The sequence below is a fragment of the Larimichthys crocea genome, chromosome VI (genome assembly GCF_000972845.2).
Source record: "Larimichthys crocea isolate SSNF chromosome VI, L_crocea_2.0, whole genome shotgun sequence".
Taxonomy (NCBI): domain Eukaryota; kingdom Metazoa; phylum Chordata; class Actinopteri; family Sciaenidae; genus Larimichthys; species Larimichthys crocea.
The window spans coordinates 1,026,535-1,052,635 of NC_040016.1; the positions used below are offsets into that span (position 1 = coordinate 1,026,535).

At 40.9% G+C, this 26,101-nt stretch overlaps 1 protein-coding gene across 6 annotated transcripts in view; it reads left to right on the plus strand.

The window, feature by feature from the left end:
- The window catches only part of acap3b (ArfGAP with coiled-coil, ankyrin repeat and PH domains 3b), a 50,546-nt gene that overhangs the window by 6,040 nt on the left and 18,405 nt on the right, over window positions 1–26,101 (plus strand). For all 6 annotated transcript variants that reach the window (XM_027278979.1, XM_027278982.1, XM_027278978.1 and 3 more), the window contains exons 2-4: window positions 18,882–18,939; window positions 22,548–22,667; window positions 23,246–23,299. In XM_027278979.1, coding sequence (XP_027134780.1) covers window positions 18,882–18,939; window positions 22,548–22,667; window positions 23,246–23,299 — 232 coding nt within the window. The remainder of the gene's footprint in view (window positions 1–18,881; window positions 18,940–22,547; window positions 22,668–23,245; window positions 23,300–26,101) is intronic.

Genomic DNA, 26,101 nt, shown 5'->3' on the forward strand with positions numbered 1-26,101 from the left:
CTTTCATGTCAGAGGCATGAAGAATTGTGGTTACTTCAAAGGAGTAGTGGCAGTGGAGATGTACTGTTAGTGGGCAGGAGGATAGGGGTTACTACATTTGGTCCTATTGGCACTCCAGCATCTATGTGTTGTCTACCCTTCTGTATAAAGATCTGTGGTGCTCTCAACAAAGGGAATTCACTCTTGAAAGACAGTATACCAGTTGAACAAAGAGGTCGGCCCCACCCTTGTTGTTTTGCAAGCATGTGAGCATCGAATTGATGCCCCTAGATGATGTCAGATAAAATGAGCACACTGCTTCAGTAAATTAGAGCCATATGGCATCACAAATGACCCAAAAGAGGTTTGAAAAGGCAGAATGGTTGAACACAGCAGCTGCCAGCAGATGTTTCAGGAGTCCAAAAAGTCTTGGAGAAATAATTTTTCAGGAAGCAATTGAGCGTTTTTGACAGCACCAGCGCTTGCAAGCTGCGTATTTGCCCACACAGCACCTTGTGTGGCTACCGTTTTCTTAAAAAATATGTAGACTTAAGAGGAAATCCTCCAACTCTGTCTGAATGTAAATCATTGCATTAGAGCAGGTGTGTCAATGCAGTCCTCCTGTCACTCATGATTGATTGAATTAGGCCACTGACACAACAAGGAGGCTCGACAGCAATTTCTTTTACATTAGAAACCCTCCACCCACTACCGGTCCTCAACAACTGTGCTTTTGAAAATCAAAGCTGTTGTTGTTTCCAGTGCTGGTGTTGTTTTCGGAGGACGGCGATGGTACACCCACTAAATTAGAAAAGAAATTATACATTTATGTGCAAATCTTTAGCAAGTCATGAGCGACGAGTGCAGTAAATGGAGCCTACATGTGGTTTTCCCTGTCCTTATCGGTGTTACACGTGCATGCATACATGTGTGTGTGTGTGTGTGTGTGCCTGCTGGCTAGCATGTAGGCTAATCACATTTTCATATTCCTGCCTCTGCCGGCTTGTCAGGCATACAGTAGTTTGACATGTTCATGAGAGCGCGTCAGTCCAGCACGTGGACACTTCCACTAGATTCACGGTACAGCAGATTTTCTGCCGCTCTGCTGCACGTGTTGCCGTGGGACTTAGTGCGGGAACCATATATGAAATAGGATTATCAGTAACCGCACTCGCTGATTAAATCAACTGGATAGCCTACACACCCTATTAAAGCTCACACACTATCAGCCTCTTACCCTGAGAACCTCAACACAATTTCCCTTCCTGTTCAGCAGTAGTGTACGGGACAATGTAGAATTGGAGAAATTGGTTTGACACAGTTTATGTCTGATTGCAGTTCAAAGGAATTCAAGCCTTCAGTCTGTTGCACAGGGGATTTCTGTGCTTGTTGGGAATATTAATAAATTTGCCAGTTGAGGTACCATTTACCATGGCTTTACAGTTTTATTCATGACATCGATTTGACCTTTCCAGCCTGGGTTATTTTAAGACCTGTCCTCATGGTGCGAGTTGAAGTCGTGCATTACAGGAGAATACTTGAGCCACAGTGCAGTTTATCATTTACTCTGCTAGGGAAGCCACAGGGTTTTGTTGTGGATTTGATAATGCACTGAATGTACAAATATATATTCATGGCTTTGATGCAGACAACTGACCTGCTGCGAGCAGACAGCAGCTACCTACAGCTAATGACATCTGCTACAACTCTGTCAGATGGTTAAAAGCTCTTAAATATGGCCATGATGGCTATGCGCATGATATAATTTTAAATATCATAACTGTGGCTGAAGCTACCAGTCCCAGGAACAATGTTTGAAATCTGGGAATAAATAAACCACAGTGGCCGGTAAAACTGTATTGTGGGGTAGAGCTAGTTAGCCATAGACGGTATTATAGATAAAAATGTAACTTCTCCAACCCAAGTAAAGAATATGACAGAACATCTAGACTTCCTCCATAGTCCGATTAGCAACTTGATAAGCAAGAATGATGAGAGACACAGGAGACAAAGGATATTTGGATATGAATACAGATACATTTTCATTTTAGACTAGCCATGTGCCAACACTGAAAAGACATAACCTCTAATAGCAAAAATATTCGTTTGTTTAATGATATGCTTTTTGGAAGTAATAGTGGGTTACTACTGTAGGTAAGCCAATAAGTTTGGGATGCAAACATTTGCACCTTTTGTTAGAGCAGAAAGACACACTATTTAATCCATTACTTAAATGTTTCTTTGCTGTTGTGTTATGTCTATGACTAAAAGGAGACACCACTCTTCAAACTAACTTTTTACTCAGCATCTAGAAAAGTCTTAAGCCTAACAGACCTGTGGTGTTCAGGTACATTTGCTAATCTATGACTGAACATTGGCATTTCAGGAGAGAGGTTTAGCAAGCAGTTATTTGATGGTCACAACCATAATGCCTCTGTCTCTGTATTCAGTTTTCCAATTATAGAACAAGGATTGATGTTTGGGTAGAATAAAGGGTAATAGGCAATTAATTAAATCAGTAATGACGTCTTCAATAAAGGCCATCATCAGCAGCAGCATGCACTCAGGAAAGAAAGCTTCAGTATTTATGCCTTACATTTCTCACCAGTCAATAACAGGAGACACTGTAAAAAAGTTTGTGGGTATTTTTTGAAATGACCATATATGAAACATTGGAAAACAACTCTTCTACAAGTTGAAGTGGTCTTCTAACTTTAACCTCATCTTACCTTACCAACCCTAACTTTAACCACAGAGGACAAATTTGACTCCTGTCATGAGTTACAAGAGAGAAAAATGTGGCACAAACCTAAACCTAAACCTAAACCTGAACCTCCTCATAGTTCTCACTGCAATCATTCATCCCCACTGAGATCAGGATTTGGTGGGGAGTTTGTTAACATCCTGCCAAGGCCTGTTGAAACCCGAATCAAAACTATTAAGTAAATTGCCTGCATTTTGTTCCCGGGCTGCTTTCTTCATCTTGGCACTGCATTGTATTTTCTCAGTGAGAAACATTTGTCTATCTTTATGTGTCCTACCCAGTTTAAACACTTCTTTTGTCTTCACTAGACTGCAGATTTCAAGGTTTTACCGGTTGTAATACCCTGTTTAATTGTTTGGCGTCATAATGACTGACTGACAGACAAGCAGGCCGACGTTTGGTTTAGGAGAGAGATTTTTAGGGACTCAAAATGGAAACCATGTCTGAACTGTGAACCCCAAAATCTGGCGTGGAGGGTTCACTCCCCAGGAAGTCGTTAAATTGCACTGGGGGGGGACGAGCAGGACCAGCCGGCGTGTAATATGTGGAATGCATCTGTGGTGGGCAGACTTCAGTGCTGACAGCACATTTAGGCATGCATGGATAAACCCTCTCAAGACATTAAAACATGTATGCACACATGCATAAAACTGTTAAACATATAGCAGCATGTGTGTTTGCACATACATTACACACATTAAAGACCTGTTGGTATGCAGCATCTGGTACTTTTAGTGTGGCATAACCATTTATATGGCAGTATTCTGCGGGGTGAAAGGGGTCAATCAAGCAATGGTTTCTCAGACTGCAGTATCAGAAGGTCACATAGGAGTCTAGAAGCTGCTAGTATAAAAAAACCATATCTTTAAAATCAGTGAGGTCTTTGCAGAAACAGAACTTTCAACTTCATGGTGGCTTTTTGTTTGTTTTGGATTTTTCATAGACAATTTTGCAATTCTTTATACACAAGAGTTGAAGGATCAGTAAATAATTTCTCATCCCGAAGCATTTCTCGGTCAGGGTTAACCATTTTAAACTAAACTAAATATCAATTGCAGTCCTCATTGTTTACATCCTGTGACTCATGTCAAAACTCAGAAATGTATCAGGACAAGCCAGTTCCACAAGACACTCTATCCATCACACACACACACACACACACACACACACACACACACACACTTCTGTTGTTTATCTATTTATCAGTCAAGATCATAGTTGGTCAAAGAAATCCCTGTCTCTGACGCTGGTATGACTAACAGTTGTGTTTCTGTAAAAAGAGATGTTTAACCACAAGTGGACATTTGTCATCCGTGCACAATGTGGGAATTATGTGTCGCTGAGCCCTGCTCACCTTCAGAAATGACCAAACTGGTTTAACGAACTGGCAGAGAAAAGATAAAGAGTGAGAGGTTCTTCTGTCAACATGTCACCCCTTTGACTCGTACTCTCAGTTATTTTCTTTTCAGTTGCATACGTTTGTCTTTCTTTCTTTATCCTAAAGGTATCCTGTCCTGTTCTCACACTTTTACCTCCTCCTTCTCTCTCTTTCCTGCTTTCACCACTTATTGGTAATGCGGATGTGGGGTGGATATGAATCAATGTCAGGGCTGCAGCAGCAAGGTGGATTGGGTTTCAGTAGATTACCTTAGACTGTCTGTCTGTTTTCTAACTGGATCTAGTTAGAAGCCTGCAGGAAGAGAAAATGGTATGGTTCGAGGAATGATAGATGTCTGATGGGGTAAATTTGATGGATGGACAGAAGGAGCACAGAGACAGGCAGATGGATTGATTGGATGGATTGACTCAGAGGTAGAGACCAACAACAGAGGATCTAGGCCGGGGAGTGAAGATCTGCATTGTTACTGTAGTGCAATGTTGCCCTGGTAACCAGCCTGATATTTCTTACATTAATACACTGAATGCGTCACAAGCTACATAGTGGGCTGGACAAATCCTGGCAGCAAATCATCAATGAAAACACACACATTGCTGGTAACAGTTCCAGCAAATTCCCACACAAAGAAAGAGTCCAGTAGAGGAAGTGGACAGCTGTCCTGTCAAATGGCAGCTTCCCTGAAGTGACAAATGAAATAGCCATGCAGCTCACTCTGGCTCATTGCCATTTCATGTGTGTGTGTGTGTGTGTGTGTGTTGACTCTCACTCTCTCACATCTGGGATCCAGTTGAGCAGCTGGTTCAGATTTGGCCAGACTTTCTCCCCCTTTGTTTTCTGCTCTCTATGTGAGCTATAGTTTTCTTTAAATTTTCTCATTATTTTCAGCTAGTTGTTTCTTTCTTCCTCTTTACTCTTGTACCTTTTCCAACTTTCTCTCCTTTTCCTGCTCCACCCACGTTCCTGTCACCGCGGGCAGTATGTGACGCCGTGTGGAGGAAGATACATAGGATTGCATCAGAATTTTGGACCACTGACAACTTCCGGTGTCTTTAGCAGGCATCCATTTGTTTCTTTGATTTGTTTCATCTTCTCAGTTGTTCCTTCGTAATGTCAGCTACAGTGTGTTGAGACATTTATCACTGATCGTGCTGTTGACACAGGCTCACTGCGCATTTGGCAGCCCACCAGTCCTGATCCTCACTGAATTCGAACACCCCTGCAGTGCTGAAACCACAAGTGAGATTGACAAGCCAATCTTCTATGGAGACACGAGGAGAGACAGGAACACTGATTGCTCTCTGATTCCCTTTTCACGTTCCCTGTCCTTACATTATTCATCCTGCGTCCTCGCCTCAGATCTCAGTGGAATTCCTTGTAACCAAATGAAAACATTCCCATCTGCTGCGTCAGCAGTCCCGCACTTCCTTGGGATCCATCATTGCCGCCCCCACAAAGTCACACACGCACATGCACTTTTCCACATGGGGAGTGCTTCTTTCCATTTGTTGGATGGATTGCCCATTCCATACAAGTGGAAAAATCTGAACAGCTGAAGCCAAAGTCACCGGTTGATAATGGACAATATGTCTTAGAGCAGGAAGGAAGGATGACCATGCTCGATATATACCATTACTTTGGTATGTGGGTGTAGGATCATGGTGGGAATTACAGTGTGGGTCGACCTTGTGTGTGTGTGTGCATATGTGACTATGGAGTAGACAGATGTATCTAGCTGAACAGGGAGGTTCTGTAAGAAGGGAAAGAAGATTAAAGCTGAACTCTAGATGAAATAAGAATAACTAAAAGTTTCACTGTGGGTGCAACTTGCTGTTTTCCTTGGACATGAGAGTAGTAAAACACATCAGAATGAGTTTTTTTGCACAGTTGCAAAACTATATGCAACAGTAGAGGTAGGTAGTTAATCTAAAATGTATAATGCTACAAGACATTTGTGCATTGTGCAATGCACAAGAAAGCCGGTGTTACGTGTACACCTTCTTCTTGCAGTTTTGTTATCCACTCGTCGTTCCAGTTAAAAGTGGAACTACCTTAATGTAAGAGAGCACAATCAGCTGAGTGAACACAGATGACATGATGTATGATGCATGAGTATTTTGTGATGAGATGAGGCAACTGCAGGTCTCTAAAATAAGCTGTATGGATCTTTCCTGCATTTCATTATTGTGTGTGTAGGTTTTAAATCGTGCATTTTAAATGTCATGTAAAATAATAATGCCTATGTTAGCTCATGCTTTAGTTTGCCAGAAGGGAACTGACATTCTGACATGTTACTGTAGATCCCTGGAAAGGATTGTGTCATTCGATAGTAATTAAAGGGGAAGTGCAAATAATTAATTCAAATAATTGTTTTCTTATTGAGTGCACATCATGTTTCCTTTTAATAGAATAGTTTTTTTCAGTTATTAAGATTTTATCACTAAACTCAACTCATCACATCATTGGCAACATTGTACATCTTCTTCTTTTCAGGAAACTTCTCCGAGAGTTCTTAGACAGTTATAGGACCTGTGAAATAAAGTGTTTACATTTACTCTTGTTCAGATTCATTATTTAAAGAATTCATTCCAGCACTCTTAAGTAAGCTAAACATGCACACACGTATACAGATGTACACACTTTAACTGAAGCAGCACACGCATTCCAGACCCTGGCTCTCTGTCCTGCATGCACTCTTTCTCTAGCTGTCTTGGTGTGCTTGCTTAAGACCACCCCTCGTGTTAATGTAAACCTGTCTCTACCACTGAACCTTCCCGTTGCTTTCCACTCAGCTTCTCTTTTCTCCCATCACACCAAAACCTCACATCCGTGTATGCAATATACATGTATATACATGTAATCATGTATGCCCGATAGCTATCATGGTCTTGTAATGAATGACACTGGACTGCTACTTTGGAGTGAATGAATCACCAAATCAGGCCAACAGAAACTGGACATTCACATTTCCAAGTGGTAATGGAGCTCGTTGTGTTCATTCGATGTACAAATGTTTTCTCAAACTTAATTTGTCTGGTCTGTGAGCTCTGCATCCTGTGATTATCAGATTACACAGATCAGGCACATACACTCAATGATAAGGGACTGTGTGTGTGTGTGTGTGTGTGTGTGTGTGTGTGTGTGTGTGATTTACTACACAGCCATTCATTGAAAACATTCAGGTTTGTATGACTTTTAAAAATGTGCTGAGGCGTCATTTAGGATTTTGAGATTATGGTCTGTGTTTATTGCTGACCAAATTAGTGGATTTGCATGTGTGTTTGTGTGTGTGTGTGTGTGTGTGTGTGTTCACAGTGTGTGTTCTTTGTGTTTCACATTTGTCACATTACCCTTAGTATGCAAATAGGAAAACAGTCTGATTCTAGCTGGTTGACTTTTATTATTAGATACCATTGCAGCCAAACAGTCCTGTACATGCATGCAGGAGCAACACCTGGTCACATTCCACTATTAGTACCATAAAGTTGATCTTATTAACTTTTAATAAGAACTCACCTTTTCCACGAATAAACAATTTGTCTATGCACTTTCAAAACCCCAGCATCTAGTTATATTTATATGTCCCAGCATGCAGTGAAAGGCAGAGTACACAGTGAATGAACATGAATCTTGTTGTTGACCTCTTCTGTCTCATCCACATGTACACAAACCGGAGCAGGAGGAGTAATGCTTTCCACTGTGTGTTCTATAATGCTGTGAAGAGATGGACAGATGGTGATAACCCAAAGTGAACAGAGAATAACTTAACTTCCAACAGTATCACATTTGAAATCATGTTTTTTCACTATGGAACTACACACTTAGTGTTTTCTAATTAAGCTGCTGTATGACACATAACGCCTAAACCACAGCGAGTAACCAGGTTCCTTTAGAGATGAAATACCATCAAGAGTCTTGTCTATAATATATTAGTGAACCACATTAAACCCAGAAAACCAAAACCAGACTTCAGGTTACTTTGTAGCCAACATCTGATCAAATTGCGAGTGAGATGAACACGATTAGTTAATTACTTAACACCAACCAGACAGCCAGGATGTCCCTCTTCCTGAGTTTTAGGCATTGATGGCACTCATCCTTAGATGGATAAAAGCGTAAATGGTTGGTTGTTTCCTCTTTGGCAGACCTGATTGTGGTGTCAGCAGGAGGATTATTCCGCTGGTGTTTGGTCAGTGCTGCCAAAGTTAACAGGAGGCAGGCAGACTTCTTTCTTCTGGATCAAAGCAACATCTCTTCTCTCTCTCGCACAAAAACACACAGAGCCAAAAAAAAAGACACCTCAACTTAGAACGTATATCTTTAGCTCTACTACTGTAGGTTAGTGTGGAAAGAGGGATGTAATCAAATATTAATGCATACTGTCACACTACATCACCTGTTTCTATACTAAACCTGTTCGGTGTGACTGTAACCTCTTGCTTGGAGGACTTTCTGGATGATTATTTGTGTCCCACAAGAGAAAATTACAGTTAACAGTCCCATTCATCATGTGCCATGGGGTTTGAATTGGAAAATGTGATTTTATTAAAAATGTCAGCATCAAGCATTATGTCAACATCAAGTCCAGTATTTAAAATACCATAGTGGAAACTTATTTTCCTCCAATTGAATCTAATATATTTTAGTGTTTCACTTGCCAAAAAAAAAGAAATTTGTCTTAAATATTCATCTCATCTTGTCTCATCTCTCTCATCTTGTGACAGATTTAAAACATCTAACTTGTGAATGCCATGGCTAATGTCACATCTTGCCCTACTTTAAAAAAATATATTTTCCATCTTTCTCTTCAGTCTACTGTCAAATAAAGTCAAAATAGCGTGAACACAAATAAACAACAGTACTTATCTTCCATTTATAGGTAAGAATTACAGTGTGACACATAATAACTCAACACTAGAATTTTGTTTGGATACAATTATATAAAGAGATGATAAACATTAATATAGAGTTATTGCCCAGCTCTGCATGACAGCTTTATGTAAACAACATCCAAACAAAATTAAAGTTAAACAGACCTCTGTCTGAACATATCAGATGTCCTACAGGCAGTCAGGACCTCGGATCAGATTAATGACTTTGACAATGAGCCAGGTGTATGCGTTTGTGTGTGTGCTTGAGTCGAGCAAGTTAATACTTTATATACATATCACTACATGTGTATTCATTGGCCTACGTATATATAATGTCTGTGTGTAGGTGTGTGTGTGTGTGTGTTTCAGGGTTGAAACAAAAGGCAGGCCTTATCTGTGCCAGACATTCTTTAAGAAAGAAGTCATGCTCGCTCTGTCCTGAGTTAATAAGAACAGTGTCTCCTTGTGCAAAGCCTGAGGAATTCAGATTTACCTGTCTGTATCAGACCATTAATATCTGTATTATCTGCTTTTCAGTAATGTGTCGATGCGGGTCGACAAACCAGTTGGGAACAAGTGGTAATGACCTTTTTTGACAGGTGTATGAAGTAGAGTTCCTGTTTATTTGCTAACACAAGTTTGAACAGGTGCCTTTCAGAGGTGGCTTGAATCCAAATTCTTCTATATTTTGATCGTCAGTAGTTGCAGCTGATTACTGTTTCTTTGCTTTTCAGCGGAGAATACCTCACACTGTCCTGTAAAAGCCTGTTTTGTTGGAAGGAAAGAGCTGAAATATCCTAAAGGATAACATGCACTTTCATCCTGATTTTAGTTTCTCTTTCTGACTTTCAGCTCCGGGCGTGTGGGGGTTGTGATACATAGCTGCGTTAGTCATAGCATCATAATATCTGTTGGGATCTTGGAATGTAAAGTCATCAGTGTATGGTGAGGACATCAACTGTGTTTTACACTATTAAAGTGTATTTTACACAACAAAACAGTGATTGGAGATGCCTGTGTTTGTACATATTCCTGTACGGCTCGCATAAGTGGGATAATTGATTTGTCCAATATGAAGAGGAAGCTAGATAAAGATTCAAAAGACACTAACATAGATCTTTTGCTTAAGCCATAAGACATACTATACTACTGTAGACTGATACTGATCCTTTGTAGGCCATCAGCCCAGCTGAACTCTTCTTTTTCTGTGTGTACAATAGCCAATGGGGAACTACTGTGTCCACTACATATAGCTTCTTGTCTTGCTGAGACGTACTTATATTTATCACACTTTGCCTGCATTCATTCCATCCCAGACTGCTACACAGATGTGATGTAAATATTTAGTTGTGGCTTTAACATGACTAAGATCATGTACAAGTCTTTGCTGTCTGCCCCACACTGTTTTCTGGACTCTAGAAGGGAATAATTGGTTGTTTCCTTTCATTCTTCTGTAGCCAATATCTGTCTGGACATTATATTTTTTTCCAGTGTGACTCCATCTCTACACTTCAAAACTCCTTTGTATCCCCTCACAATCAGCTGGCTGTTGGTGGGATGGATACAAAGAGAACAGATGCGAAAGAGTCCTGGGAACAAAGTGCTTGTACACCACTGGGGGTCTTCTTCCTCCCCTGCGTTTCTCATGCAAGCTGCGTATGTGTGCGTGTCGGCTGCTGCATATAACCCACTTGGAGGTCAGTGGAGGTTAAAGAGGTTTAGGATGAGGTTGTAGTCCAACTTGAATGCTGTCCTTTCTGGTTTCCCGTGGAGGCGGTTTGGTTTTGTTGAGCTCTCACATCACGGCTTTTCAACCCAAATCACATCTGTTTTTTAGGTTCGGTCATGCTTGAAAACGTCCTCTGTAATACACAAAGTATGCTGCTGTCATGTCGGTTGGTCTTGAGATTCCTGTGCTTGATCAGAGTCGTAGATGCGCCGTCTGTCCACCTCTCTGTCTTCCAACTATTTCCCTAACCCCCTAACTTGAGATGATGAGGCCCGTCATTTCCAAGTGTGGAGTGGGTCTGTGTCCACACATTCCTCAGAGTGTAAGTGGAGCATGATCAAACATGCCCTGAATGGTTTAACACCAAAACTCCACCCAAGCGACAGATCTCTGCCCCTTGGACACACGAGGATGTGCGGTCCTAACTTGTGGTGCTTTTGACAAATTTATAACATGACATCCAAACCATATGAATAAAATATCGGAGGTTTGAGGTGTGTGTCATCAACTTGTGGTTGCATAATTTCTTCCATTCCTTCTTTTGCAAAAAAAACAAAACAAAACAATGCCATCATTAAAAGGGTGAATAATGGGCAAATCTATACTGACCACTATTCATGCTGTTGCCTCCTGCTGTGAGGATGCAGTGAAATGAGCCCAGTGTGCCATGCCATGAAGAACATTAAGAGGAGTTTTTGTTATGTAAATCTGAATCATTAAAGCTGAAAATGTTCTGAATTTTCTCCCACTTTAATGCACAGCGGGGATAAACGTTGTATCAGCAGGAGGGAGGGAGACGGTTGTGTGTTTGTGTGTTTTTATATAGGACATTTTAGAGATTGGTTGAGCAGATCTTGGGTTTATAATGGTATAACCCTCTGTTTCTTTCACTCACACAGGTTTAAGACTCTCTGGCAACACAACAATTATGGTCACTTGGTGATGATGTAACTCACGTTGCATTTCTCTAAGTCAGCAGAGTGGCTTCCTGTGGAAAACAGTCACTGAGTTTTCTCTGTTTCACTCTCAACCTCTCTTTCTTGGCAAGAGAGGAGAGAAAATGTTTTTTTTCCAAGAAAATGCTGTTCCACCTGGCTTGAGCTGCAGTTACAATACATTAGAGAGAAATCATTTCTGTCTGCTTCGCACTCTGAAGCTTCCAGCACACTTCCTGTTGGCCTGTTGGTGGAATGTACTCTGGAATGATATAATGACGTTCCCACATCCCAAACTCCTCTACAAGGAATATTTATAAATGCATTTTATAGAGAACTCCTGCGTATGAGTAATAATAACAAAGTCACATCACATCCAGGCTAATATTTCTTCTTTAGTGAGGCCAGCAGGCAGATGGTCTGACAGCTGCTGGGAAGAAGAGAAACTTTATCTACTCTCTGATAGTGTGTTTGTGGTAATGCTTTGTTGAATTATATAGCTGCACAGACGAGTGTGCTGCCACTGTTTTACATTATTCTCTGCTGGTCATAAGATCCTGTGTACTCAATCAAATGCCCCTAACAGATGCCAGTTTGAGGCAGGGATCTAGTTCAGTATGGACAGCCATGTCCTCTTTAAAAGTCAAAGAAGAAGAAATACTTTATTAATCCCTCAACGGGGAAACTTTAGTTTATTTCACATGCATTTTAACCCCCAAAACACACACAAAGGGCTCATAGACGTGCAATGTGGAGAGAGATGGTGGAGTGATGGGCAGCCCCCCTGAGAAGCACCCAGTGAGCAGTTGGAGGGGTTCGGTGCCTTGCTCAAGGGCACCTCGGCAGTGCCTAGGAGGTGAACTGGCACCTCTCCAGCTACCAGTCCACTCTCCATATTTTGGTCCATGCTGGACTTGAGCCAGCCACCCTCCAGTTCCCAAGCCAAGTCTCTATGGACTGTAATAACTTGTGTTCAAACACAGAGCAGAAATAATAATCTATGTAATAATCATAACAAAAGAATAGAAGAATATATAGAAGAATTTGGATTCAATAAACAAAACAACAATTTTGACTTTTCAGTCATTTCAGGACATAATCTGACAAAATAAATCTGTCAATTGAAAACATAGTGATAATTGTTAGCTGCTGTAAAGATTTGATTTTTATGTACTATCAGCTGGACTTTGCTCAGAACAAAAACACAAATAAGAAAGGCTTATAATGGGGCGGCACAGTGGTGCAGTGGTTCACACTGTCACCTTCTGGTTTGAACCCTGGCAGTTTGCATGTTCTCCCAGTGTCTGCATGGGTTCTCTCCGGGTATCTGGCTTCCTCCCTCAGTTTGTGCACTTAATAAGTTAATTGGTGACTCTAAATTGTCTGTAGGTGTGAATGTGAGCATGGATGGTTATTCGTCTTTATGTGTCAGCTCTCTGATGAACTGCTCCGACTTGTCATGGGTGTACCCAACACCTCGCCCAATGTTAACTGGGATCAGCCCCCTGTAAGCTAGTTAGTTTAGTTACAGTCAGCCAGGTAGCCTGGTATCGACCATTTCCTTTGATGTAAAGAAAGCGAAACAGCGTATTTCCCAAAATGTGGAACGATTCCTAGTAAGTATAATTTTATTTTAAAGGAATAGTTCAGCATAAATGGGCCTGAATGCTCACTGCAGACGAGCACTGGATCAGCGCATTACTTTGTCTCCGTCAGCTCAGTTTTGTTTAATGCCATTAAACTGAGACTCGAGGACACAAGTGATGGTTGTCCTTTTTGTCAGCATCATGTTTGGTCTCTTTGTCTCATCAGCCATCGGCGCAGTCAAATGTTTTTTCAGGGAATGAGTGTGATGTTTGTTGTGTGTTGGGAGGGGGGTTTAAGGGGAAGCACTGAAGGCGTCTTTGTTAGTCTCATATAAGATACTAGTGTTTGGCTTGGCTTGTTATTTGTGTGAAAAGGAAGTCTGTTTAGACGAGTGTGTGTGTGGTTTTACTGGAGGCTCTTTTAATTGAGTCTGCACACGTGCATGTGTTGATAATGGTGCAGAGACTTGATCAGCAGTTTCGAGTCTTCAACAGTTTCTGCCAAGAAAACTGAGCTTTTTAGATTTAACAAGTCAACAATTGAGTTGAGTCCTTGTCACCTATGCATTTGTATTTCTCTTCTCTTTTTGTCCTCTTTTTCTCAAACAAAGACAAAACCATGCTGCCTTCAGTTTCATGCCAGCAGCTAATGAAGGAGGGTTACAGTCAGACAGCAGGCAGACAGAGAGATTGTCAGATGGACAGACGGAGGCGTGCACAAATAACACAAAGAGAGAAGGGGGAATAGATGATTTCTGGGGGGAGAAGGCTGCCACAAAAAAAATCAGAGCAAAGCACTGAGACGATTTGAGAATGTGATGACAAGGACTCTTATCCTGTTACAGAGAATCCTTTGACAACACAGAAGATACATTTGAAAGCTGTAGATGTTTGTTTGAGGTGACCAACACTGGTTTTAATACAGGGCCTGGGTGAGCGTGGTTTAGGATGTAAGAACAAAGAGATGAAGGATGGGCTGCAGTTTCTGTCCCCACCCCAAAAAACCACCTGCGTCTGCTCAGGCAAAGCAAAATGATCCATCCTAAGAAAACATGTGATGCATGGTTTTATCTTAAAATCTGCAACTCTCTCCAATCAGAAAACACTACGCTGATTTTAGATTTCCAGTGCAGTTTCACATTTTGTTTTGCAACAAGTGATGGTGTGTAGAAAAATAGGAAAATAATGCAGATCAATTCATTTATTCAAGAAAAATCTTCAAATTAAGTAAAAGGTAAAATGATTTAAACCTACTGACAAGTTTTTACAAAGACAAATATTGTTGTGACCTGAACAAGAGAAAGAATGACATGCTGTGACTGATGATTTTGCAGCAAGCTGGATTGACCACAGAGCCTTTGTAGCTTTTAGGGATCAGTATGTTACTCAAGGGCACTTTGTCTGTGGTTCTGCAGATGCACCACAAGCCACACTCCAGCCACTGCAACACACCGGCCCAATCCATGACGCAGATTGTATCAGCAGGTTGTTTTGTGTGTTTTGGCTGCTTTCTTCACAGAAAGAGAAAAGCGACGCACGAACACAAATGAATGAGGAAACGAATGTTTAGTAAAAGGCGGGAGCTGGTGAGACTGAGAGGGAGATGTACAGAGACAGACACATCAGACAAAGAGGAAATTGGTCAGTAAAAAAAGCGTGAGTAATGCTGATGCCTGTTACCATGGTGATTGGGGTCAATGAATGGTTGCCATGGAGCCCGCTACTTGGAATTCTGGGAAGGGGATATTTTGAGGTGTGTGTGTGCGTGTGTGCGTGTGTGTCTGTGTGTCTGTGTGTCTGTGTGTGCGTGTAGTCTGAACTTGTGGGTGGAGGATGATGAAAGCGTACTGTATATACATTATAAATGAGACTGTACAGTTTTAATCTGTGTGTGTGTGTGTGTGTGTGTGTGTGTGTGTGTGTGTGTGTGTGTGTGTGTGTGTGTGTGTGTGTGTGTGTACATACAGCACAGGTCGCTTACTAACAACAAAAGACTTGTATTAGTGATATGTCATAATGTTGTACATTTTCTGGAAAGTCAGTTGAGAAACTGTTATTAAGAAGTATAAATATCCAGGTGATAATGTCTGTTGGTTAATCCACTGAGACAAATCTCTAGCAAGTCGAGGTACTTTATTACATTGATGTTAAAATCATATAAACATCCAATGTTTCCATAAAGAAGTTCTTCTTATTGCTTACTGAACCCTTACAGCCTCATATCAGACAGTTGACAAATTTGCACGTCTTTCTATCATTAACAACGACAGCTGTAAGTGCCATATCTATTATCAGTGATAATAGTGTCTAGTAAACCTCCAAGGGCCCAAGGACAACCTTATGCTGGTATTACTACAGTAAAACATGCATGATGATTCCTGTAACGTTATTTTAGATAAATGTGCCAGGTGACGACAAATAACACACAGCAACACGATTTATTAATCGTCTTCTGATGAGCAGAAAGTTAGACACCTGCTTGTTTGAATGGAACTAAATTTGGCAGATTGAATATTTTACACATAGTTTTGGCTTGCGTCCTACTGGAGGTTTCGGAAGACACCATGAATTTAGTAGGTTTTTGGGTCAGTGTGTATCTGTCTGTGCGTCGCCTTTCTCATTCTGTGTCTGAATCACTGTGTGTGCATGTTCAGTCTGTCCTACATCTCACTCAGTTGTTTATTTACGATTAGTGTGTGTGGGTTTATGTGTGTGTAGACGACACATGAGACAGTGGATTTGCTTTCTATCCACCTGATGGGAGAATAAAATGAGGTCACTGCCCCTCATTTCCTGACTTGCTGAGTCAGCTTGCAAATAAGTCAGAAATAAAAGATGCAGGAATAACATGAGAAACTGTTCAAACTGTCTTTGGGAGATTTCTACTCGAGGCACACGCATCATGCCTTTTCCAGTGATTATCGTTACTCGTTTCTAGTAACACGTGACTACTGTAGCCATTGTGTCTAGGTGGTCTGGTATCAGAAGACTTGTTGTTTCCTCTGCCGCTGAGACTCTGGTCCTTGAAGTGATGCCGATGTAGATGTGATGCCATGTGACACATCGAGTCTGGAAGACATGGGGGGCTCAGATTTGTCTCCGGGCTGGAAGTGTGTGTTTATGTGTGTCTGCAATTCGGTCTCGTGTGAAGAGATGCGAGAGGATAGCCACGCAAGCTTCATGCTACAAGAATAGACTTTGTACACTAATGTGAATGGTTGTTGGGGCTGACGGGCGTCCACATGGAGATTGTGCACGTGAGGTTCCCCTCCCCCCTCACTGGTGATGTCAGACCGTGTACAGTATGCTACAACTGGAAGCGAGTATGAGCCCATCCCCCCCTCCCAACTGGGCTGCAGCATCATCGTCATCCAAACGAGCAGAGAAGCTGTGGGGTGCTTTTTCCAGTGTTCCAGACGTTTTGAACCACATACATCTTCTTCCTCTCTGCCTTGTTATCTTCATGCAACCAACGTGTCTTGCAGCTTCAGCCATAATCCAGTAATTCCATCACTCTTTGGTGCACTTGCAGTGAGAGAAAACGTATTAACAGATGAGATAGCGTTCACTGTCGGGGGCTATTGAAAAGGACAAATAAGGACAAACATACACTGACAAGCTTACACACACTCTCAAACACACACATTTGCCTCTGTAGTGCTGTTTTTTTCTTCGGTATTTAACCTTGCCAGAGCTGACAACCTTCTTCGTGTATTGATTTTAAAACTCTACATAATTACTAACACAATTTGACATACACACTCAAACATACATGGTGAAAACAAACAACATCCTATTTTAAGACTTCACTGAACTTTAAATCTCAGATGAATAGGGTAGCGACTGCTCCTGTACTGAATGTTTCTATTTACTGGTGATGGTGTGTGTGTGTGTGTGTGTGTGTGTGTGTGTGTGTGTGTGTGTGCTGCCTGAGACACAACACCCTTGTAATGAGTTTATCCTCTAGATTGAACGGCTGTTTGACATTGAATGGTTCACAGTGACTTCATGGAGAACATGACACTGTCGGTGAGGGAAGCTTGTATGTGTGGTGTTGTATTTCTAATTGACAGGCAGCAAAAGAGCAGAAACTGTAATTCAGTGTGATGGATTACACTGCATGAAAGACAATAACACTCAAGTGCAACACATTACTCTGTCTACGGCTTAAAGATCTCTCATAGACCCTGTTTTCCAGTTCTCCGTTTCTCTTTGAAACAATATAAATCAACCTTCTGTGCAGACCACACACATGTCTGCCTGCTGTGTCAGTCTCGTGTTGTGGTGCAGTCTGTGTAAACAGTGTGTGTTCTGAATGAGAGAAGTGAAGACGAGTGCAAGACAAGACTCAAGTCAAGAATTAGCAGAATATCAGCAGGAGCACAAAGGAATTCTGGGAATGTTGTTCTCCAGAGCAGGTGCTAAAGCTGCATCTCATCCCCCCCGTCACTGTGCACTCCCTCTAAAGCAGAAACAGGCAGAGTCACGGCTTTTATAGAATAAAGCTGAGCCAGTGTTGCTTCAGTGTTTACGTGTTCTTCCTCCAACTCCTTGACTAAAGAGTCAGAGATGAGGGTGTGGGTGTGGACCGAATGATGAGATCATTATCTCCCAGAGTTTTTTGGGGTTATGATCAGCATGTTTCAGTACAAGTACAAGTTCCTTGGCTCATTTTCAGTAAGCTCCACTGTGATCCTGAAGACCATAAAAAAGTTATGTTATGTAAGAGAAATAAGTTCATATGAATTTATTTTAGGAGGTATCCTGTGAGTTTCTTTTACAGGATCATATTTTAGCCTGATCATTTTTTTTAGTGTGTATATATAGGTTTGTGTGTCAGAGGAATAGGAAATACAGTTTGACATAGTACAGCCTCTATAGCCCACATACAAGGAGTTGCCATAACAACTGACCCTGTAAATGTGTACGTGTGTGTGTGTGTATGTGTGTGTGTTTTTGAACACTAATGGACGAAGACCCCTAAGGAAAGCATGGTAAAGGTTTCTCACCCACCCAAACCACTTGACACACACGCACTGAGTGCCATCAAGCCTCATTATCTTCATGTTTAGTGTAGATTCCAGATATAAAAAGAGACCCAGATCTGATGTACTTTATGGCATGTATGTTGTCAATTATATTCAAAGATGCTGCTACCTGGTATAAAACCGTTTGTGTTGCTGCTGCCTCTGTTAACAGTCACCTTATGGATACTTAAGTACCAGTCTATGTCTCCGCATGATGTCATTCATTGATTTTGCAGCTCAGCCGTAGCCACTAATCTTCTAGAGTGATGCCTTTGTCGATCCGGTCTTCAGGATTAATGATCAAGTCTGTGAGACGGTGATACATGGCAACTGATTGCAGCTTAATTTTCAGTTGGATGGATTTCCCCATCCATTTTGTACCATTTGCATAATTTTCCTGCTTTTTAAGATGCCACGGACACAAACATTTTAGGCCTAAATGTTGTAACTTCTGATTATTTGTTGTTCTGTTCTACTGTATGACTGTGATTGCAAAGCTTTTTAGCGTAACATGGTCTCAGAAGTGTTAGTCTTTCTGGTTTGCTACTAAAGAGCAGGTCTGATTAACTGTGTGACTTTGTGTTCTCTCTACAGGGCTGGCATTGATGATGTGGAGACAGATGTGGTGGAGATTGAGGCAAAACTCGACAAAGTATGGACCATATTCATATGATATTTTTTGTTCACTGTCCTGCTCATTAAGACATCAACTTTTAGTGTTATACTGCATGTATATGTTGCTTTCAATAGGTCTTAAATTGTGATTTCTCCTTCATGTTTACAGGGAAAATTTCTCACAAACTGGTACAATATGTAGACTTTATATTGCACATTGTTAGAACTCTAAAAGAAAGACATCCTGGATTTGACTCACAATGTTTGAATTAAAAAAAAAAACAGATGTAAACAGTACTTTCTTTAGTCACTGTGAAACTGATCAGAGAGTGTGAGCATGTGACGTCTTTGTTTGACCTGCTTAGCTTAGAAAATGCTACATGCAATACAACAGTATCTTATAATCAATTCTAAGTGTTAAGAGGATATGGAAATGAAGCAGTTTAGGCTCATTTAACACCCACTGCTGTGGAGACGCCATATTTTTTTAAAGATAAATTGTACCTGGATTAGTTTCAAGAAAAAGGGGGTTGTGTTAAAAAGTCACGACAAGGGGTGTTGGTTAGCTCAGCTGGTACAGCATCTGCCCCGTATACAAAAGGCTCAGTCCTTGCCGCAGCAGCCGAGGGTTCAAATCCGAACTGTGGCCAAAAAAATATCTTAAGAAAAAAAAGTAAAATGAGTTCATGGCAAACTAGACAGTGGGAATGAATTTCTCAGAATCTCAGGTTTAGTATTTAAAACTATTGTGTCTATGTAAGACCAGTAAAAATCGATGACCGACTGTCTCCAGGGAGTCTGCAATGAGCTGAGATGATGCCTCTATAGATAAACTAATAGACTAGATGAGATAGTGTTCATGTATTTAAGTGCTGACCGCACCTTCTTTCCTTTTCTATCTCCCCTTGAGTCAGTTTATCTTGTTTCTTTTTTTACTCTTGCACACCGCTTGTGTTCGAAACAGTCTGCACATCAATAATATGTTTAAATTGAGGTCACTTAGAAGTGTACAGTCCATCTTGTGCAGCCTGTAGATAATAAAAACAGATTCATGTCCTGTTGTAAAGTGATGAAGTGGCTCTTTAGAAGATTGTGAAATGTTCTTGTTATTGCAGTCTATCTCCGCTTCATCAATAGGTCCACGTTGTTACAACAAAACATCTTTTAAATGATTGAACCAACATGCGACACTTTGACGTTTCAAATAAATGTCCATGGCTCCACCCCATCACACACAAAAACACACACACACGTGCATAGATTATTTCTGCTTCCAACAGGTCACGACCCTCTTTGAACTCTAAAGGCCACTGAAAGATGAGCAGGGTCGAGGGGAGAGGTTTCCATCAGGGTGATTTGCTCTGTTAAACAGGGTTCCTCACAGTTCTTTGTTAGGATGCTCCGAAGCTGCCGGAGGACACTCTGACAGCAAATTAATGAGATTGATGACAGCTGAACCTGCCTGCAGTGTTGTTTGTTCTGACCATTGTGAAAACATTCAATGCTGTACATTGTCATGGTTTTCATCCCTGCTAGCTCGACATCAGAGCTTAATTCACAAACCACACCCAAACCAACCAGTAAAACTGTCACTATTTTACATAATTTGTCCAAAATGTCACACCACATTGACCAGCAGGACCCTTACATTACACTCTGTTTCAGTCAATTATCACGCCGAGTGGTGCCTTGTGGTACCAGATGTGGCATTTTGACTCCGAGTGGACCCCCTGTAGTTCTTCCAGCCCATTTCTCAACAAATCCTGACACATATACTGTGCCTCTAATAGCTGTGTTCAGACCCTGGGGGCTCAGTACAGCACACAGCGAGATCACATTCCCCATATCAGCCAATTTGTTGACAGATATGTTATCAGGCCAGCCTTGGAGCAGCAGCAAGAGCAAGTATCATGCTGCCTTGTCTGTCACATGCACATGTGACTGTAAACACGTATACCATGTGATGCACATCAGTTAAGTACATATAGTCACTGTACAGTTTGCAGATCAAACTCACACATTTTGAGCCAGGACGTCATTTCAGCAATGCTCACATGATTCTGTAGTCATGCTGTCATAGACCTTGTGCAATTTTTGGCCCCTCTTCTCTAGTTTCTCATCTCTGGCCTGTGCAAAGTCTCACTGTCCACCACCCAGAATACCACACTCACATAGTGACAACCTTGGGAACTACTGCACCAAATCCGATAATTAAAGGTTTACTGTGCTTTCTCTTCTCCATCCTCCCCTCCACCACACCCTTCACCAACACACACACACACGTTCTGATTTTGTAGTACACACTGCCAGCTGTGTCAGTGCAGTGCTAATGACAGTGTACCGCTCTGTAGCTTATCATAGACCCAAAAATGTGGGAAAGAGTAGTGGTTACCAGTTCATGTGGTGAGTACATACCATTGCTGTGAACTGTCTGCAGCTGGTAATATTCATGTTTACGATTAGGTGATACAGTATGTGCACTATATTACTTTCTGCTGACATCGGTCTGTCAGTTGGTGGGTCCAACACTTTGGTCCAGACTAAAATATGCAGTCTGAGTGTAGATTTGCAGATAATATTGACCCTAAAATAAACAATTAATAAACATACATACCTTCATATATAAGTTTTCATGCACAAAAACATGCACACGTGCATGTGTGCATGTATAAGATTACAAGAATCTATTGACAGGAATGGAATATAAATAAAATGAGCCTTCATATCTACGGAGAGTGTGGGTTCTCTTCTGGAGTCCATGTTGAACTCCATTTTTCTACAGTAGCCCAGAGCAGACAAATTAAAGACTGGCTCTAGATATGGCCTTTTGCTGTTTGTGTGAATTTTGCAGCCTAAGTTTTTCCTCCAAGCTTGGAAAGAGAGGGTGAGTGTGCAAGGGTGTTCATTTGGTTGCAATCTGCAACTAGCAGATAGTGCATCTCAAAAGCTTATTCCTGCAGATGGCACATTCTGACATATTTAACAGGGGTTTTTCTGTTTTAATGTGAAAAAAATGTACATTTTAAAATGTAATACAAAACGTAGGCATCCAAGATTAGTCCTTAGTCCTTGGATCGTCCTTAAGGCATCCCAGGATGCTGTAGCACTCACTTTGATTATCACTGCTATACAGTACAGAGCCCTTAAAAATGATCACAATGGTATAAAAAGCTTCACAGTACACTCAATACTTTTTCCTCAACGTCACAATTATGTGACCCTGCACCTCTCATTTATGGTGTGATCATTGATAAGTGTTCAAAATCTCAATTTACTGCTCACTACTGAAAACTACTGAGTATGACTATGTGGAGAATATATAGTTATAGTTTTAGGTCAGCATTCAAACTGATGGAGGACAGACAGAGATTATAAGGCCATATGCCCTTGATCATCTTATTCATTTGCATTTTGCTCACTTCTCATTTGGATATCAGACACAACACTGTCCTTGATACAGACACGAGGATTATTCTAAATTTGACTCTGCATGTGACTAACAGTTCTTTTAAGCTTTCTTTGATCTACGTCAGCACTTTACCTATTAATATCCTGCATCACATTGTGTGAGACATGTGAGTGATTAAAAAGGCAGTGCATTTGTTATGTATTTCGAGCCATTATTTTTATCTTTCTCCCCACTAGCTGGTGAAGCTATGCAGTGGGATGATCGAGGCCGGCAGGGCCTACGTCAGCGCCAACAAGCTCTTTGTTAATGGCATCAAGGACCTGTCGCAGCAGTGCAAGAAAGAGGAGGTGATATCGGTGAGCAGAAGCAGCATCATCTTCAAAACTGAGTTCAGATTTGGACATTCTCTGCGAAATATTTGAGCTGCTCAGCAAATGACCACTCATCTATCTTTGCTGGGACATTCCTGTGATTCTCCACATGAATAGTTACAGCGGAGCAGTATAAACAGTATTGTCCAGACACCAAGTCATCCAGCTGTTTTAAACATGACAGATGTGACCGCATGCAGACAGGAGATGTTTATGCTGATAGTTTACATGGCTGGGAGCACAGAGATCTGAAACTTGCTTTATGGTTTTCTTTTAGGAAAACATTTGGACTGAATTTCCTGTCAGTACGGGTGTTGCCCTGGTAGCTTTGGGGCAAAGCAGGAGAAACATAATTGTTTCACAGCCCATAACCCTTCAACGTTAAGCTTATTTTATACCAAGCACAGATTCAGATCATTCTGTGTGGACAGTACAGTATAGACAGAGACAGTTTACAAAAGTGGTTTTAGGGTTTCATATTATTTATTTTGTGGAAAGATAGTTATGCTCATACGGAAACGTGTGCTTACATTATGTGTGTCTGTGTGTCGTCAACATTGCAGGAATGCCTTGAAAAGTGTGGAGAACGCCTCCAGGAGATCGTCAACTACCACATGGTAAGACGCACACAAGAGAGAGGTTGATGTGGAGTGTTCTGTTCTGACACGCCCGGGTCCTCTTGGCATGTTAACGTCTTTCAGATATCCAGGCCCTCCTGGGTCCAGTATTGCACAACACACACACACACATGCAATTTAACTGTGACCTCACTCTATGACGGTGAATCTGTCCACACAGGCCAGTCCACGTGTGTGTGTCTGATTCAAACCACATGTGTACGACAGCTATAATGTACAGACATTCACACACACACGTATGCAGGTTTTATTCATATGACTCCCTCCTCGTGACTAAGTGTGATGAAGAAATGTCTTTTTCTGGGAATCTGCTACAGGTTTGCGGAGCCCAAAGGCAATTCTGGATTTAATGAGAAATGATGACATTTACACACGAGTGTCTTTCACCCCACAAGTACAATCATGACTAGGCATTATGCATAGTATTTTGACGTATTTGTCGGTCCATATCTGTGCATTATTGTTTGTGTATCAACAGTGAACATGAAGGAAAGAAGGAAGCTTATACAAAATTTTCATGATTTCGACCATTTTTAGTTGCATATCTACATTTAGGTCTCATAAGAAACGGCTTTTTTTCAGACTAAGTAAAAGTTTTTATGTTTGACATGAATATAACCTCACACGAGATGCAGGTCTTCTTCAGATATGCGTTTTGGATTAAGGTTTAGATTATACAGGACTTCGGTACTCAGAATTGTATAAATACACTGGTTGGGATCTTTTTTGTTTTCTGATTTTTAACAGTTGTATGTTTGTGTCCAGTCTGTCTGCTGGACTGTGACTACACGCTGTGCGTGTATAAGAGACGCTTATCAGCAACTCTTCTTCCCCTTTTCACCTCTACATTGTGCTTTGACCTCATCAGAGACTCTTATCTTCCTCTTTTTGCTTGTTACTTTTTCCCTGCTTCTTTTGTTCTGATCTGCTACATTATCTAAACCTAACACACATGCTCTTCTTTATTTTGTTATACTACACTCTAAGCCTTAAATAGGGGCTCTTGTTCTGTTGCTTCCTATGTTCTTGTGTAGGGAAGTACATACATTTGAATAAAAAAAAATAGTTTGCTATAATTGAAACGTCAATAATAGGAAGACATTCGATCACTGTTCTCCGGGTAAAGATGTACCAGTTGGTTAAACAGAAGTCACAAGCAGAAGTAACAAAAATGTAGTTCATCTCACATTGCTCACTGATCTTGTTCTTATTGCTATATTTGTGATCCATGCCTCTTACTGCACCAAGGTTAAGCCTGTTTAACCCTAAATCCTGTTGTAAATCAAATCAAAGCGCTGCACACTCAATGGGATCCATCAGCTGCGTCAATCCAGATGCTCTAACGTCTGTCTTTGCCTTTCTTTCCATTACATGCACTGACATGTTTGTCAGTGTTAGCTTTCGTCTTTAGTGCATAACCCACCAGTGTTAAAAATTCCAAGCAGTACAGATTTTGACAGTAAGCTCCTTAGCGTCTTGTTGTTTTTTTATTTGTTACAACCCGTTCCTTTTCCTCTGCGCCTCCACCACCTCTCCATCCATCCTCCTTGTTCCATCTTCTCCTGGCATCCACTCTCACTTACCCTTCACCACAGCCATCCCACTCCTCCACTCTAACACCCAGGAATTACACTAATAGCTTGTCTGGCAGACAGTATGAATGAAGGGATAGCGGGGAGGGGAGGGAAAGACAGTGAAAGGAAATCTCTTTGTTCGACCACCCAATGATGCCTATTTCTGCATCTTCTCAGCTCTCAGCAGGCACAAAAGTTCCCATTCAAACAGGAGAGTGAATCACCCATGAAATCACTTGATAAGCAAATGCGTGTACTTTCAAACATACGTGATTCCCACCCTAAATCTTAACAGATTGAGAATGATATAATAGTGGATTTTGTGTCAGAGTGTGGTGCAACTTTTTCTCCTGGATTTCTTTCCTGCAAAATCGTGCAGAGTAGATACAGGAGAGGTGACTCACAGGAGCAGACATTGAGGCTCTTAGAATATCTATGGAGATAAAAAAAGAAAAAAAAGAGAGAGTGTAGACATGCTGTAGTTTGGGTCATGCCCAGGATAGCATAATCTAGAGCAGGTTTGGGTGGAACATTTGGATTAGTTTACATGTGGGTTCAAAGTCTATCTGATGGAACTGATTTTAGATTTTTTCCCCTGGGATTTAAATCTTTCATGTGGAACATGTACATATTGTTATAATACCAAAGAAACTGCTAAACCATTGTTTTGCACAGCTCACATTGTCTACAGTATCCTGACACATGTGGTAAAGTTATATTCAGTATAACCATCTAATAATTTGTTAAAGAGCAGGTGGTATCCATTACAATTTTTCTATCACTTTGATGCTTTTCTTTAAAAAAAAAAGAATATTCATCTTTCATTTATTATTGGAAACTGTATCCCCCATATGTGATGAATTGTATGCACATAGACAAATAGACATTGTAGGTATTTAGCCTTAACCTGTAGAATAAAAGAGTTTAGGTTATGCTAGCTTAGCATTTAATTATAATCAATTAGTTGGAGGTGCACTAAATGAACATTATCTCTATTTTACATATAATTCATGTCATGGTTCTTTACAGGAAATATCCCTGAGATATTTTTCAGCAGTCAAAAATAGAAAAGATCTTTACTGATATAAGCACAGGGCTACTGAGTTATATTCTAACCTTTGTGTCCTTACATTAAGAATATATTGCACAGCAAAAAATAGGTTTGTTGAAAGGGACTGCAGGTGAACAGATGTCTACAAAGGAGTTA